Source organism: Pieris brassicae, chromosome 5 (assembly GCF_905147105.1).
Source record: "Pieris brassicae chromosome 5, ilPieBrab1.1, whole genome shotgun sequence".
Taxonomy (NCBI): domain Eukaryota; kingdom Metazoa; phylum Arthropoda; class Insecta; order Lepidoptera; family Pieridae; genus Pieris; species Pieris brassicae.
Genome location: NC_059669.1, coordinates 5,602,977 through 5,620,743, shown reverse-complemented (window position 1 = coordinate 5,620,743; position 17,767 = coordinate 5,602,977). Strand labels below are relative to the sequence as shown.

Here is a 17,767-nt window from a genome sequence, read left to right as displayed (position 1 = left end):
GGTTCAATGAGTCTCGAGAGCGGACAAGAAAAGAACTCGCCGGCCACGCTCCGCAAGAACACCAGCAGTTATCAAAGCTATCAAGGCGCGGATAGCAAGAAGTCCTGCCCGAAAACAGAAGTTGATGGCTTTGCAGATGAGTGTCAGTACGAATACAGTAAAAAAAAATTTAAATGAAGATCTTGGTCTACGAGCATACAAAAAAACTGAGTGGGCACTTAGTTAATGCTATAAGCAATAACTTTTAGACGATCTCAAAGATCTCTCTTTTAGAGAGCTCATTGCGGACGAAAAAATGTCGATATTGAAGAGAAGTACAATAAACAGGATGATAGATTCTACGCTAGGCGTTTTGAAGATGCTGGCAATAAAGTTCCGAGGGTGCAACATGGACGTCATCCAATATTAGTAATGGTTTGGTTGGGAGTGTCCTATTAAGGACCAACTAAGGTTCATTTTTGCGAAAAGGAGTTAAAACCAGTGCAAAAGTGTACCAAGTGACGGTTTTGGATCCGCTTGACAAAGACCTGCCTAGCACGCTATTTGCGGGACATCACTTCGTGTTCCAGCAGGACTCTGCGCCTGCACACAAAGCTAAGACAATTCAAGCCTGGTTTCTAATCACTAATTTATATTACTTAATTATTGTACTATAAATTGATATATCATTCATTAAAACTGATACGTACTTTTGTTTGTATCATTATTTCCATTTATAACAGAACTTTGGGACCGACTACGTATATTTTATATCTCTCATAACAAATATAACGATCTAAGTAAAAAATCGTATTAAGGCTAATCGAAGTTCAAAATACACTCATTTACTGGCATTATAACTTCACAGGTCATAGACAATATAATTTCAATGTTTACGTTATCTACACTAATAAGTATAATTTTACGTAATATAGGTAAAGTTTGTAAAGTTGTAGAGGGAAATCGAATGAACCGATTGAAAACTCTTTAACCAATAGACAGCCACTATATATGTGTGGCGTATATATTGATATATTAATAAGAAAAATCAAAAGTCTTTTTAGTGGTAGTCGGAGAAAAAACGGTCTGACGACAACGTTTCCTACGATGGCCAATATATGAGTTTTAGAGAAAAGTTGTAGAGTTTGGTAATGTTTACAAAACGTTCGCAAGGTCAGCTTATGTACTATATTTTAAATGCCTAATAATGTATTTCTTTATCTGTGTATGTTGCTATTTGACTAGCAAGACTTTTTTTAAAGATTGGACCATAGATTTCGGTCAGCTAGTATACCATATTTTAAATGTCAAAAATGTATTTAATCTGTGTATATTGCTGCTTGACTACCAAGACATTCGATTCCGTAAAGATTGGACCATAGATTTCAGGCATGTATCTAAGTGCCCACGTAAAGAATATTAAACTATCGCGTTAAGTAGTTATCTATCTATATAATATGTATCTATGCAGCTTCAGTGAGTATATTACTACTTTTTTGACTCATAATTTAAATTGCTATGTAAGTTAACAACCTAAATGTGACGTCTGGTTTTAGTCAGTCCAAATTCGAAATACAATAAGAATAATGAAATTGAGTTCAAAAAAAGAAGGTTATGATCTGTACATATGTGGTATTTTTGGATAATATTGAAGTCGGATAGTGCGGCTTAAGTATCTAAGCACCGACTGGTGAGTCTTGGACTGATATCTGTTTTTTGTCAAAAGAATATTTTGACGTTCATAAGTATAAATCTTGTTACCTAATAAATGATTTTTACCTTTGACTCTACATATATTGAATTACCATTATTTCAACGTTTCAGTATTTGATTTTGTGCATTAAGTAGTATATTATATAATATTAAAATTTTATTCACATCTGTGACTAATAGCAAGCGGCAGAACCGGAACGAATTTAGCAACAATCAGCGCTCAGTTCGGCATTCGTCGTCGTCACGCTTCCGAAACTACTAAAATCATTTAACTACGCTAGTAATGCATATATGGGATTTTTTGATCACATTTTTCGCCTATCTTATATGTTATGTTGTAGCAAACCGAGTTATTGGCTCTCACTACAGATCTTCCCTGTGAGATAAGACATTGCACAGTTTAAAAAAAGAGCTTACTTCTCCGCAGCCAACATTGCCTGCCTTTCAGGGGGCCCTTCCATTTGCATAAAGGACACCCAGTCTATGGACTACAGTGAAAGCCTGTCTGCTGTTAACATTTATAGTTAAGATTTAGATTCAGAGAAGGCAAGATTTAGCGAAAACTATAATTCCAGTAAGTTAAAAATAATGATTTTGGCAAACGAGAATCATAATTTGAGCTAAGAAATCTAAATCTTAGTGCTGTAATTTTCAATATTCAGAATTAATTCTTGTATATGATTTGGCCGGTCAACAAAACGTGTACAGCGCTCACCTGGTGTTAAGTGATACTGCGGCCTATGGACAGTCACACTGCCAGAAGGCTCGCAAGTGCATTGCGAAGTTAAGTATCAGTACACTCTCTTAAAGGATCCTAAGTCGTATTGGATCTACCTCAACGGGCAGCTAGTTCCACAGTGGTGGTGCGTGGCTAGAGGTGCCTTAAAAACGCTTAGTTGTGGAACTTCGTTTTTCAGTCCGTTTTAAAAAGTAAGCAGCATTTATTTAAATGGACTGATAACAGTCGATACTAGCTGATAACGCCACTTCATTCAAATAACGGTATTGTTATCAGCTTTCAGACTTTCCCTGTGAGATAGACACGCCATATGCGGGTGAGTTCCATTCGTACATAGTTGAACGTAACGTGCAAGTTAATTGTTAATTAAATCAAACAACTGGACGTTATTTTACACAATTAAATTACATTGTAGTACGGGGTAGATGAAATAGGCGCCAATATGTTGTATTAGTCTTAACCGGTGACGTACATTGGTAAAATTCCACAAATTCCTGGTATTCAAAAGGGTAGTTTTGTCAAAATTATACATACATAATTAAGAAATATTTACTAACTGTCTTATCGTAGCGATCTCAAGCAAGACGTTTAAAGTTTGTTTAAATACAAATCAGCTTAAATTCATATTAAAAAATATATTTTGACGAGACTCTAGCTAGGCCGTCTAATTTCTAAAAACAGATTTAAAGTTGATGATTTTAGGAATCTTACAATATTAATAGATGCAACCAATTCTTTATCTTAAAAGGAATGGTACGCTTTCAGGGTTTTAAAGATATTTCAAAATAATTTGGACTTTAAATTTACGTCTAATTTAGTAAAGTGTTTGGTGTTAATTTTTATTGAGGTTTATTTAAAACAATCTTTGCTAAGAATAACGCAATCAGGTTTAGCGTCCATGCCTAAATAGTCTACACTGTAGAAGCTCTAAACAAGATGAAAACCATTTATGAGACATACATAATCACGAAAAATACTTATATATTAAAACAGTTGATAACCGAAACAGAATACAATATTATTTGTATGTGGTGTTTGGAGTCCTCTAACAGCGGCCACTTCACCGACCTTTCAGTGTACTCCACCGTCATGTTTTCTATTTATTAAATAAACAAAATTTCATATTGCATTACACAATACAAAATTTCTAATAAAACAAAAGCGTACATCGCCGGCTTTCGTTATAAAACTAGGGAGACATTGCAGGTACACATTTATTATAAAGTACAAATTCTATGAATGTGTTGATTCAAGCGCAAACCAATCCGCTATTTCTAAACATAGCTAGCAATAGTAATTTGTAGGATTGAACGAGAGCTATAAATTAATAGATTAAAGTGAAAATGTAATTCAAGCCGCCACTCTAATTGCCTACAGAGCGCAACGTGCTTTCTAATATCCCGTATACAGCCCAGTCACGAAGTACTTAGTACTTGGTAGCCCTAAATAAAAGCTGAATTCATTGATCACGTAAATAACGATAAAAGTCTTAATACAACTTATTCATAGAAAAATACGTCCGAAACTTGAGGCGTGTGTTAGCTGTTTTGGGATAGTTTTTCAATTAGAGCTTAAACTACTTCACGAAGGAATAACGAGGGTAGTAATAGGAAAGACTAAGACCGTTATTAATAAGTTATTTGACAATGTTTTGTAATATAGATTGTTACGGCCTGATCTAGATCTTGCATTTGTGTATTGACTTCAAGTAGTGCCATGCAAATCTTAATTAGTATTTACAGGTAATGCGGGCAGGCCTTTGTCTAGACCCAGGTGTGAGGTTCTAACGTCGTAGATCAATCAGTCCCGGGCAGAGCCCGGCCAATCAATGGAGCTTATAGTGAATGACGTGTGCGCGAGCAGAACAGAGTATAAACAATGACCGTCCGTGCGAGCGGGACGTATATACGCAATACTGCAGCTTGGTTTAATTAATTTTGCTATTCAATGTTACATAACACTCGCTAGACGCAGATAACGTTGTGAAGAGCTGTTGATGATCAGTACCTACCCTCTCAGATCCGTTAGATATAGTCAGAAATCATCCCATAGCCCGGACTATACATAGTTCTACGATTGTTGCAAAGAAACAATAACGACATTTTTAAAGTCATACCATATTTATGCTTATCTAAGCGAGCTAAGGCGAGTGTGGATGATAAGGTTTGGGCTGGTAGACATAGGTAGACTTGGACAGATCCTGAACTAGCGGATGTGTGGATAATTAAAGTGAGCGAAACAGAAGTGGTGAGTCCGTAAAGAAAGCATATACTGACTACATTTAGACTGAGCCAATGGAATGTGTGAGAGTGTTTTGGCAACACTGAATCCCTTACAAATAGAGCATTTCCATCTCGCAATACGATTTTTCTCATAGTTTTGTTAAGGTGACAAGATATATTGCTAATAAGAGATAAATTCAGTAAGTACACTTCACGTATATGAAGTAACTTTATGTTATAGGTCTATTGGGTTTATCGCGATCACTTATAAAGTAAATCAGTTAATGCTAAAGTATTCGTAATATGTATGAGAATGCACAATGAATTTATTTAAATGGGACCCAGAAAACGTGATTGGAACCCGCATGTCACATATTGGTAAGGGGCATTTCCTATTGTACTAATGACCTCTTTGTGACAGATCTCATGTGCTCAGAATATGGGACACATTTGCGTATTGATTATATATTTTATATAATAAAAAAAAACTGTGAATTTATTAGTTATGACGTGAACGAGATACCGTTATTCTTATGGAGTAGGATTAGAAAACAATTTTGGTATAGTGTTGATGGTGGTATGATGGCTTTGGCTCTGGCCTCGCATTGGTGAATCTATAAAAACACTTAAATGTCAACTAAATCATCTCTCTCCGTGTCCACATATTATAAGGGAGGGCACTGTTAATATTTTTATTTCGACAATCTGTGGTTTGTCCTATTTGTGGTCGTAAAATAATGAATCATCGAATGTATTGAATATATATATTTATTGTTTTCAATTTCTCCTACTTAAATAATAGCTCACTTTACAGCACGTTTTGATCTTGATACACCGAATTTAGGATTAGCTAATTCGATGAAGACCAAAATGCATCCTTACTACCACACCTAACTTCGAAACCCAAAAATTTGGAATAGCTATTGAACTTACGTAGTAAACGTTCTACCGTACTATTGTCGAACCAATTCGACTTAGAATTTCTTCAAGAAAAGAGAGTACGAGTTGTTAGTGGCAGTATGAGTGTTCAGGTTCTACGGTATCACTTAACATCAGGTGTACATCCTGCCCGTTTTGTTACATAAAACCTACAGTGCCGAAGCGATGCCGAACTATGAACACATCTAGAAGATTAATAATTCAAGTGAAACAAATTTATACCTATATACTTTTAGAAGCTTAACCGCTTTGTTAGGCGTAGTAGTTGACATTATTTGACATTTGTGTAACGAGCTGAAAGCGGATGAGTCAGGCGCGGGTCACGGCGGAATTAGTTAAGGTCAAAATGGTTTACTTTAGACTTTGTTCCGAATAAATGGAGCAACGTCACGGTTTATTTCGTAGGCCAAAAATTTACTTGGGACATTATTTAATATGTATTTATACCAGCGGGTATCGGAACTGAACCGTTACAACAAAATATAATAAAACCATATATTTCTAAAGATATTATATGCGAACACAATTAATATGAAACATTAAAATGTACCAGTTAATCAGCAAGATAGAGTTACTATGAACAACGAATGGGAATGTATGAAGATTGTAAAAATGTATTCTAAAAAGCTCGTAGTTTCTGCTCCAATAATTATACTACTTAATGTACAGACATTTTGAATATAATACAAGGAAATATAAAACAAAAGTCATGATTAAAAAATACTGTATCTTTCGCAAGATAAAACACACATATATAAAAATTATCATTTTAGAGACATAAATAAGGAATGACGTTCCGCAAGCCATGCACAATAGAAAGATTACTGCATAACATAAGTTGATCATGGTTCATAATGTTTCTCTTAGATCAAACTTAGGACAATAATGAACAATAAACACAATGTATGAACAGAACACCAATGTTGGGCGGTACATTGTAACTAGTATTAAATACAAGTAGGCCCATAAAGGGGTGGCGGAGGGTGGGGAAATACATTACTTTATTAGTGCTTCCACGAGGCCTTGAGGCTGAATATAAAATAACTAAATCGCTTTTCCATAAACTGTATCTAGAGCGCGGCTCATTAAAGTTACACGATCGATTTCCAGCCGACAGTCGTCGACTAAAGAGTTATTTATAATAATATCACTTTAATTTACATGTATATACCTAACGACTCCGGCACCATACTACAAAAGGCAGAGGACAAATTGAAATTTGAATAAATTTGCTCTCCGACTAGGATTCCGACTAGATGCAGTCGCCTACCACAACGCTACGAGACCTAATAGGTAAATTTAACTTTATTAGTTTAAGTAAGGAATAAAAATAAAACATATGTTCTAGTTCCCGCGCGAACGAAGTTTATAACATATATTATCTGAGTATATATAATATGAAAATATGCCTTGGTTTCAGTCGCATAGTATATTTTTGTTATCTTAGTTTTCTTATTTTTTTTATGACTTCCTTTCAGATTATTAGATACTCACTTACATTTATAATCTAATCAATATGTTATTTTACTTTACAACGAATAAATCTAATACATTTTTAAATTCGTTACATCATTTACGAACAATGTCCAACATTAGTAAATTTAAAAATAATCGATAGGTATATCAAGAATTCTTCAAGTAGGTAATGAAAGATTTTTAGCTTGATTGTAAGTTTAGTTTAGATAAATTGTTAAAAATAAAATCAAAATGCAAAATTTCTAATACTTAAAAAGAGATTTATTTATGGAACTTCAGCGTCTTAGAACTTTCCTATACACAACATTTGACGTAGTTTCGTTTTGTGTTTTGGAGTTCCGACTCGAATTTTTAAAATCGGTCCAGTAGTTTATGTGTGACAATATTACAAACATAAATAAAAAACACAAATGTTTCCTCTTTATAATATTAGTATCGATATAAATTCCTCGTAAGTACCTCCAATTAGAATAATTTGGCCAAATGACACTTGTGACGCTAGATCCACACACGAAAAGAAATAAAGAAAACAACCTCTGTTTTGTTCTTGTCTATATTATTTACCGACATTTAAATATAGAATAACTTTAAAAGACATTACGTAGATGTCTAGTTTAATGTGAGTTTAAGTCACCATATGAAGGGTAAGTGCGTGTGTTGAAAATGCATCCTTAGTTTGCTTACGATAAAGTGCCGGTCACATTTTACAATACGGGCGTCTGATAAATCGTTTAAAACAGTCTTGTCCTATTAACGCCCTAATAACATCAATAAAAATTGACTGCTGTATTGATTAACATGAGAGTACATGTGGGGTTAGTTTAAATTTGGAATTTTGAAATATTTAGTTGTAGAATTTTGAATTCAAGATTTTAGATATTTTAATTATTGAAGTCTCGTAACCTTGGGCAAAGGGCGAGTTAACGCGTTTCATTGACAAAATTTTACGGCAAGTAAGAGTTCAACCTTTTTACACGATGTGTATATACGTCACGGTTTTCTTTCTATAGAAGCTTAGAAAACACCCGGTAAGGGACCAGCCAGGATACACAAGATCCTAGATTAAGACGTCTGGTTAACGCTGCTCTGTTCTTATTTCAAAACGCAATATTTGAACTTTTAATTTTAATGTAGAGAAGAAAGGTCTCTTTCGGTGTTTTCGTGGTTCATCTGGAACCTTTACTTTTGTCATTAAATTATTCGAACAAGGTTTATTGTATATAAGAAAAGAAAATACTTTACTCGCTAACAATTTACAAAAAATTTTTTTTAGCGCTGTATTTTTCTCAAATATTTTTCTTCATAAAACATTTTTTTTTTAATTAACAACTAAGGTTGTTCGTCAGGCTGTACTTTGACATAAGCCTCCCCAGTGTCGTCCATCTCGTTCTATCTCGATAACCTTCTCCATTCCTACGGTAAATCATCTAATGGCAAAAGCGAGTCAATAAAATACATAACATGCCTGTTACATGTCAGTAAGTCTTATCGTCTTTTAGTGAAATCAATAAGTAACGAATGTACACGGGTTGCTCGCGTTCCCACGCCACCTCCCAAGCCTCCACAACACCCCCAGCACTTACCATAATATAATTGACGTCACACTACAATAATGTCACGAGGTTATCAAAGTCTATTTTGCTCTGTATTTTCGACTATATAAAAAAGAAGTACAAACTAAATACCTCTCTCCTTTAATTTAACTAAATTTTATGTTTGTTATTACTTTATCTTTTCTTTGTAGCCAATTTCTGTTTCGAAGTAATTGCTTTCAGGAGTACGTTCATTTACATCTTCAAGATAAGTCTCTCTGATTCAAATAAATATTATTACTGTTAACAATTTAAACATAAAAGCGTAGTAGTGAACGTAATTGCATAGATATTTAATAAGGATTGGTTTTATTATAGTGTATTTGTGCACAAGTATCATATATGTATATAGCTTTTGTTCAAAATTATACATCGCGACTTTTACACATATTTTTTTTCTTAACTCCATAGAGAATTCACATACTATACATTTACAATTTCCTTTATTGCTCGAAAAAACTTTTTTAGATTGGCTATTGACCGAGGCTTCTGTGCCCGAAATTATTGAATATTCAAAGTGCTTGAAGAGAGAAATAGACATTTAAGTGGCTAAATGACAAGATCCATCATAGTATAAGTAGGTTGAAAGCTAAACAAATCTTTAAACTCATCGATAGACGAGGCACGAATATTTACAGCCAGTAGGTCAGACGAGCCAATATAGGCATGTCTAGTGGAAATAGCATAAATTCGTGTTAATCTTTCCTAAAATAAATATTTAACGTTTTACCATTCATCTACACATTAAAATAGCCTTCGTCATAAGTTTTCTATGACCTGGGAGATCAATGCTGTATACAACGTAACATAATACACATATTTAAGTAAATATTTATGTTGGAATATTTTCTTACCAATAATAACAAATTCTAAGAGAACCAAAGTAATTTTTAAGAATCACGCAGATTGTTACTTTGTTAATTGCTGGACATGCCCGAACTTAATTTTAGTGTAATTTTATTATACATTTATTAACTTAATAAGCACCAATATTTATATTTTTGAGTAATTAAAAATCGCTATATTAAACTTAATTCATTTTACCACTTTCGTTCGTTTCATTGTTTAATAGTAGTGATTAGTTACTAAGAGATTTGCAGGAAAAACCGCCAAGTAAAAGGGGCCACGCGCCACTAAAAGAGCCACGATTAGTGGGGTTTGGGTGCAACAATAGTTTTGCTCCCCTAGTGACGTGTAATTGTTTACCCACTTGGGGATATAATTGTACTTCCGATTTCAATTATCCTCCCATTGCTAACAATTGTTAACGATACGCTTTGTTTGGTGGAATTTGAATGCAATTGAATAATTTAAAATAGTACTGAAAAATAGATGTTAGAATTTTTGTTCTGTGAAGTTGGCTTCTGGCTTATTAAAAACCTGGGATAAAATTAATAAACTTTAATTTGTAGTTTATAATGTTTAAACAAATTACAACGGCAATACACTGTATGTTAAACAATTCAAAATCGAGTATGGTTAATTTTCTTAATATTTTTGTCTTATGGTATAATAAATAGTACCCGATTATATAATAATAATATATGTATCTATAAAATATTATTTGTCATTTAAGACGTTTCCTACGTTTTAAATTAACAATGATAACAAATGCTATGCGATCTACAAGATATACTCACTTGCCGAAGAGAGGGTGCCATAGGTGCATCGCGGCGGGGTCGTGCGGAGGACGAGGGTCGGCGGGCGTGGTACTGCCCACCTCAGGCTCCTCTCGGCGACCTCTCGCCGCCGCACCCGGCTCCAGAAGATTCTGAAGCGACTTGACACTTATTCGTGGCCGCGCCGCATCCGCAGCTCCACTCCGTGCCGCTTGCAAGTAATTGTTGTTAGGGAAATATGGTGACGGTGGACTCTTCTGTTGACCGCGCGGTGATCGTTGACTGGGCGCAGGCGGCCCTAGGTATGGCAGCTGTAGACCCGGCGGAGGCGCACTGGGCCGCATTGCCGGCCCGTAGGCGCCCAAAAATGGGTTGTGAAGAGCGCGCCCTCCACTGTAGCTTGTCGCAATCGGGCTCGTGCGTGCCGCCGAATGACTTCTGCCATGACTCTTCGTTGAGTGTACGTATGGGTTTTGGACGTCACTCGATTTGGACGCCTCCTTGCATTGCTCAGGCGGTGCGGAGGCCTTAGGCCGGGCTGCGGCAGCGTGCGCCATTGCTTCCTGCCACATCGCGAACTGCATCCGACTATCGTACTCCTGCATGGCAGGCGTCGAAGGGAAGCCTGCTCCCATAAATCGAGCGGACGGATTAAGCATTTGAGATATATCTGGATAGTTTGGCCCACCATACCCGGTTGAGTTCAAAGCTTTAATGAAATCCATGTTTTGCGAACAAGCGGCCATGGCCTCAAGCTGGCTGAGGTAAGGCAGCCACAGCATTTGATTGAGCGCTGCGGAGGTGGCAGCGTCAATGTCACCTGCGAGGGCATCCATTGAGGGAATTGGTTTCGGTGGCGCCGTCTGGTCTCGTTCGCCTTTAGAGGAGTGTATTCTGTGCTCTTTAGTTTTCGGCGATACAACCTGCTTCGTTTCTCTATCTAAAAGGACATGTTCCAGCTGCGTCAAGGAAACTACAAGTATGTCTGGGTCCTGCAAAATAGCTGGAAAAGCGAAAGTAGCCGGCAGCCGTAGCTCAGGCCTCTGGATAAGCAATGCGGGGATCTCGCGCGCTGGAGCTGCCAGGATCGCTTCTAGCTTGTCTTTAGGTATAAGGAGAGGGTCCGGGAGTGTGTAATCTGAACGAGACTTTAAAATATTAAATTGTTGTAAAGGAGTATTAACATCACTCGGTTTACTGGAGGACCGGTCAGATTTTTTCGATGTCTGATCATCACTGTACTTATTAAAAACTTTACTAATTTTAGCTAAATCATCAATAGATTCACGTCTACATTTTTTTTCTTGAGGTTCTCCAAATTCTTTATTTAATTTTTTGATCTCATCGGAACAACTAGATACTGTAGGACTCGCAGATTTCCTGTGTTTTCCTAGATTTAATGGTTCACACTGTTGTTTTGTGATGGTTACCTCTGATGTGTACATTTTAGGAGAAGGGGACGATAAGAGCGTTTCAAGGAATAACGTTTGTTTGCTCTTAGTGAGTGGCATCGTAAATATTTCAGGTGATGAAGGCACGGCAGGTATACCACTAGGCTGTGGCGACTGCATTGCATCAGACTCCCGCGAGGGAGCGCGCGGCACTTCCGTACACCGCGGTGAAGCACCAGGGGTCATCACCCTTTTGTGAACGCTTAAGTCTTTGGGTTGTTCATCACTTTTATCTGAAACATTATCTTCTAACCCGTTTGTGACTTCATTATGACTTAACATTACAGGACTCGAGTCAATGTTCTGAATGCTTAAGTCTGTGGGTAAACTATCGTCGTGAGTATTCGTAAGGGATTCCTCTTGTTTTATCTCAATTACGGTCGTATTTTGTTCAGGTTCAATAATGTTATCAATCTTCTCGATATTAGATTCGGCTTCACTTTTATCACAACTCTCTAAAACAGTATTGCACAATGTCTGTCCCTCTACCTCCCTTTCTGCATCCTCACTCGGTAATGCGACGTCACTCTGATCCGGCAACGACGGCGCCGGAGGTTCTTCAAATTGTTTATTTAAGAATGTTTCGTTAGAATCAGGTACTGGTGCGGTATACAAAACTTCGGATAAACCGATTTCACTATTTAGCCTCTTATCATCATTGTGATTAAAGTTCATATTTTTAATTTCACTGTCGACCTGGACGTCGCTTGCCGCCCCGGTTAATCTATCGATAGCACAGTGAGCGGAATTGTCCGAAACAAATACTCGGTCAGAGATGTATGCGTGGCCATCAATCTCCGGAGCGTCAGCCTGCTGTAAGTGGTCGCCAATGTGGTGAAGGTGTAGGAGTCCTTGAGCTGCAGTCATACTGCTGCGGCTGGGAGACTCAAGAGATTGTTCTAGTCTTTCTATAATATCTGATACAGGCGCGTTGCCTAATAACATATCCTCCTCCTCCTCAGGATACTCCACAGTGCCCTGCACGAGATGCGCCAGTTTGTCGAGCGCTTGTCCTAGGATCTGGTTATCTTCACAACCCTTTTCTACGAGCGATTCCAGCAATGCTTCATCGTGTGGACCACCCAACTCGGGCAAGTAGTGGGCTTCACTGATCGTTTCGAATAAATCTTTGTGCTCCGACATGTCTCCAGGGAAATCAACGTCACTTCGGTCGACCGCTTTGCGTTCATAGAACATCTCTTCTACTGTCTTCGGCTGCTCTATTTCAAAAGACATCACGTCTCGACTAGGTTCCTCGGGGGGTATGAACCCGTAAGAAGGCGGACTGGAGGGCTCTAGGGCGTCCTCGGTTCGCTGTTGATTAAATTCAAGCTCCGCGACCGCGAGCAGATTATCCAGCGGAGTAGCCTCCGGTGGCAACTGCCGTGGCACTGCGATCGTGTGCGACGGGATATGAGACTCGAGGTCCGGCGCGAGCCACTGCCGTTCGCCGGTCGGCGGGCTCGGCGGAGCGGGTGTCAAGGTTTCCGCAGATGCTACGTGCTTAGAGCGAGGTCTTCGGCGGGAAAAACCTCGAGGTTTGCGCCGGCGTCTCTCTCTAGGATAGCGGCGTCGAGGTGGGGCAGCAGGCGGCGGTGGAACCTGAATCGAGTTGTAGATCTCAGTGCACGGGATCACACGCCAACCGAGCGGAGTCCGAGCTATGCGAATGCGATTTCTCGAGTCGTAGTCTTCACAATGGACCTCCTGCACGGTGCCGTCGAGCTGTCGGGCCCAAAGAAATAGCGGGCGCAGGCGCGGTATAGGGCGCGCGGGCGCGGGTGCGGCGCTGCGCGCACGTCGTGAGAGCTGTAGGGTGGCGCGGACGCGGGGCGGGGGAGCGCTGCGGCCGCGCGCGGCATCGAGGCGGGCGGCGCGAGGCTCGCCGCCGCCGCCAGGCGCCCGCGGAGACACTCCGGCCGCCGCAAGACACTTTCAGGCGACGACCGCGCGGACGCGGCCCCGAGGCGGACTGGCGGCCGACCGCGCCCCGCCGCGCCGCGCCCCGCGCCTCTGCGCCCCGCCCACCATCGATCCGGCCCCGCACCCATCCCGCGCCCGCACGTAAACACCCCCGCCGCTCCTCGTTAATCTTAAATCCATATCTGTGCGGTCCGCCCACCGGCTGACCCTACTCTCTCTTTACTTATCAATTTAGAACTAGTCTAAAGAAAGTGCAATACATCCTAGAAGTCGAGGCAGCGGCGGTGGTCCTAGAGCCGCAGCCGGCGCACGCGAGAACTGAAGTATCGTTCCGCGCTCGGAACTAAGTAGCAGGAGGGCGATGCGCTCTCACGTCAATTAGTTCAATGTAAAAACATTTGCCTCAATCTCACTGTTTATTTAGAGAGCGACCAATAAAAACTAGGATAGGGTTATAAAACAATAAGACATTCTTTTTATCATGAACGAACGTTTTTAATTTTTTTGGGACATATTTTTTTTTACTTATGCTACCAAGGACTTTCACAAATTATAGCTATTCGAAAAAATTTGGTACCGAACTAAAAAATTATAGATCAATACTTGCAAAAAAATACAACACTAAATAATGTAAGCTAAGTTCAATAGATGCCAGTGGTTTAAAAGGCGTTAAAAATCGTAATACCTACTACTTAACATTATAACACAAGGATTCGCCAACAGGTGGCACTTTTCTACGTTACACATTTAGTATTTAATTAGATTAATCGTTCCAAATGCTAAAATACCATTTATAATCACATTTTACAAGAGCTATAACTCTAAATATGTTCAATAAAATTTCTATAGATGCTTTTTTTTTTACAAAACTAGGATTATCAAAATCAATTGAATGGCAAAATGAATAGTAAGGTAGAATCCTTGATATTAGAACTTGCTTTATAAAACGCCATAATTTTTGTTTTACCATACTACACGCTAGATGGCGCTGTACCAAATAATATGCAACTTTATAATTATTGTTTATTTTGTCTAGTCTTATGACAATGTATTTCTTTCAAGATGTATAAGGAACCAAAGCAAACGACTGCTACCGTCCCAAACCAAACTAAGTCATGATGTTGCGTATTCCCTCGTGGTATTTTCCAACTTAGCGGAGCGCCGCCCTACAAAAAATATTTATCATACTTAATGTTGGGACCAAACTATCTGATGCTTGCCATAAGTTTCGTAAGCATAGTATATTGGAAAATACGATCATAACATGCTAGATGCTTTTAAAATGTATTAAACATTTTTACAATTATTTAAAGATTAATAATTTCCATTTCTATTATTTAACAGATAAAATTTTATACTGGATAACATCACAATTGAAATCAAACACAAATGGAATAGAATGCAATCATTACAATAACTTTAAGTAATATGAGATATTCCTCCATTATGCCACTGAACTCATGAAATCATCAAAGATAGCAAATACTTTTTATGCACAAAAAATGAACTTACTCCAACAGGCACTTGTATCCAGGGGCACTTATTTTGAAGATTTTTGGGACAGAAGCTATTGACAAGTGATTCACCCCTACACTTTCCAAACTTTTTGGGGCCACAGTTTATGTAGAGAAGTGGTGGAGGTATATCCACACTAACATAGCTGTGAAACAATAATTTCAAAATGGTTTATTTTAAAATATTCACCATTCTTTTAACAATTCATTTATTCGAATACTAATGACAATCTACTTATTTATGCAGGCAACTTGTCTAGTTGACCATCAAATTACACGTTTGGAAACCTTGAACTCGAAATCTGGAGCAAAAAAACATACTCTTTAAAAGTTTTTAAAGGGTTGGTTGTTAAAGATCATCACTGCCTGAAAATATGATCACCCAGTCTACATAACAAGCATTTATAGGATTTCATTTATTCAGTTATATTTGTTAAATGTTACTCAGTTGCATATACACATTTATAGAATCCATTATCTCTTATAAAGTTATTTAATAAATCTTTCATTTATATGATCTGCATATCTTAATTGATGCAATAAATCTGCAAATTAGTATAGTAAGTCCTTTACCCTCCACCAGCTACTGATTTGTGATATCGAGCATGTACAGGTAGGGATAGAAATGTTTTGTGACTTTCTACAGAGCCCAGTAAATGAAGAGTGATAGGACTTGCCACTTCTGCTGATATTTCTATGTCCACTTTGCTCTTGAATATTGTTGTTGTCTAAAATTTTATGATTTGTGTTATTTTCATATATAACTTGACAATACAAACTGATCTATAGGATATTTATAAATAATACTAAACTATTTTGTACAAAACCACAACCTTATATCTCAATGCTTCGACTTCATCAGGAGAAGCAAAAAGGCCACCTGGCAGTACTTGCTCTAGTCCCACAGAGCAATCCTCGTACCAGTCTTTATTACCATCATAAGCACCATAATCTATATCATATGTTATGTTCCTGAAAATGTTTTAATTAAATTGAATAATAATATTTACACATATATCATATGATATGTACTCTTAAAATGTATTGTCAATTTTTCTATAAATTAAGTTTACTAGTTAATCAATATTTTATTAATGGAAGAAAATTTCATGAAGAAAGAATACCACATAATTTTCCTTATTTGATCAGACATTCCGTTTAATTCTAAATGCATTCACCTGTGGAACCCTTCATTGTGGAGAGTTTGAATTAATTTGATATTAAAATTACATGACGTAGTCGTAGCATAATACACAAATAAAAACAGAAGTATACAGCAATACTTTAGAATGAAATGTAAATTAAACGCATTCATCGCCAATAAAATGGTTTGTGCTTCTTTGTAACTTGTCGTCTGACTTTTAGCCCTGATAAAAGAAACTATTATAAAGTTATTATATTGTATAGAAATTCATTGCAGAATTCGCTGATGTTTCGAATTTATGTTCATGTTCACATATTCGCTACTACCAATTATAAGCACGTTAGTGATCAGTTTAATTTTTAACAATGTTTTTATAGATATTATAGCACAAGTACGTTAATCAAAGTTTTAGTTTCCAAAATGGACATAGTGTTCAGATTCCACAGATTATGTTACTGCAATCGATGTTGACTGTTGTACTTAGGGAACTGACAAATAAAGGAGTAAACTGAACGCTGTAACGCTTAACAGCCGACCGCTGATAAACTTTTATATCGAATAATACGCTATTCTACAACATTTAAAAACCATTTCAAACTCTTTACTTGTAGAACGCCACAGAAAAACGAATTATATGTATTCCAAAGATCGTCAAAATCCTTTAAAGTAGAAACAAAGGCCTAATTGACAGTTGCGCGTAATTCATATGATTCTTTGGTGGTTTGCAAGTTTAAACCAATTTGAGTAAACACTACATATGCTCAAAATTAAATAACCTAATTCGATACATTATATGAATGTGCATAATGTTTGACCATCACATAAGAAGTTAATTTATAGTCATATAGTTTATAATAAATATTAATTTATAGCCAATAATAGTAAAGATATCTACTTAAAGATCAAAATAAGTTGTGCTCATGGCTACGTTCTTTGACATTTCTTATCTTGAGGTGATAGAGCAGATAATTAAAAGCCATAGAATAGTCTACTCCTTTTTTGTATTGCATTTTATAATTAAAAAAATACATGTTCTTATAAACAACAATTCTTCTATATATTATATAAGCTGATAGGCTTAAGGTTATAGTTCAAAGTGTCATAAAGCGGGCATTGCCGCAGGCCTATTTGAAATAAAAACTTTTGATTTTGATGTTTTTGATTTTGGTTAAAATTTAAACGGTAAAAAAGGCGCAGCACTGGTACTCTGTAACATTTAAATTGCTTAAAACTATATCAAATCTTTTTTGCGGGTTTAATAAATCGCGGTTTATATTTGGAACTGCAACTTAAGACGTCGCATCACGTGAAGCGTTGCTTCACTTCGCAAGTGTGGGCCTGCAGTGTAGTGTCCATCATTCGCGATAACTTGCTAACAGACCAGTTTCACATAGTGACTATGATTTTTTGCACACTGTGTATATGTGATACCACAAAGTTTTGAAGGGTCCTTTAA

The 17,767-nt window shown here is 37.3% G+C and overlaps 2 protein-coding genes across 3 annotated transcripts in view; both read right to left on the bottom strand.

Annotated features, from left to right (window-relative positions):
* Positions 1-13,650, bottom strand: part of LOC123709776 — a 37,329-nt gene extending 23,679 nt beyond the window's left edge. Inside the window, exon 1 of the mRNA XM_045661316.1 lies at positions 10,301-13,650. Coding sequence (XP_045517272.1) covers positions 10,301-12,966 — 2,666 coding nt within the window. The 5' untranslated portion in view covers positions 12,967-13,650. The remainder of the gene's footprint in view (positions 1-10,300) is intronic.
* A 1,012-nt stretch (positions 13,651-14,662) lies between these two features.
* LOC123710419 lies at positions 14,663-16,766 on the bottom strand. 2 transcript variants are annotated; one of them, XR_006753825.1, is made up of 5 exons: positions 16,346-16,486; positions 16,001-16,139; positions 15,741-15,895; positions 15,166-15,313; positions 14,663-14,819 (listed from the first exon to the last, which is right to left on the bottom strand). XR_006753825.1 is itself a non-coding variant. In XM_045662287.1 (5 exons), the coding sequence occupies exons 1-5, from the start codon at positions 16,480-16,482 to the stop codon at positions 14,670-14,672; spliced, it is 750 nt and encodes a 249-aa protein (XP_045518243.1). In that variant the 5' UTR covers positions 16,483-16,766; the 3' UTR covers positions 14,663-14,669. The 2 variants fall into 2 exon arrangements, 1 of the variants encoding a protein (XP_045518243.1); XM_045662287.1 differs by having other exon boundaries at positions 15,980-16,139; positions 16,346-16,766.
* Positions 16,767-17,767: the final 1,001 nt, after the last annotated feature.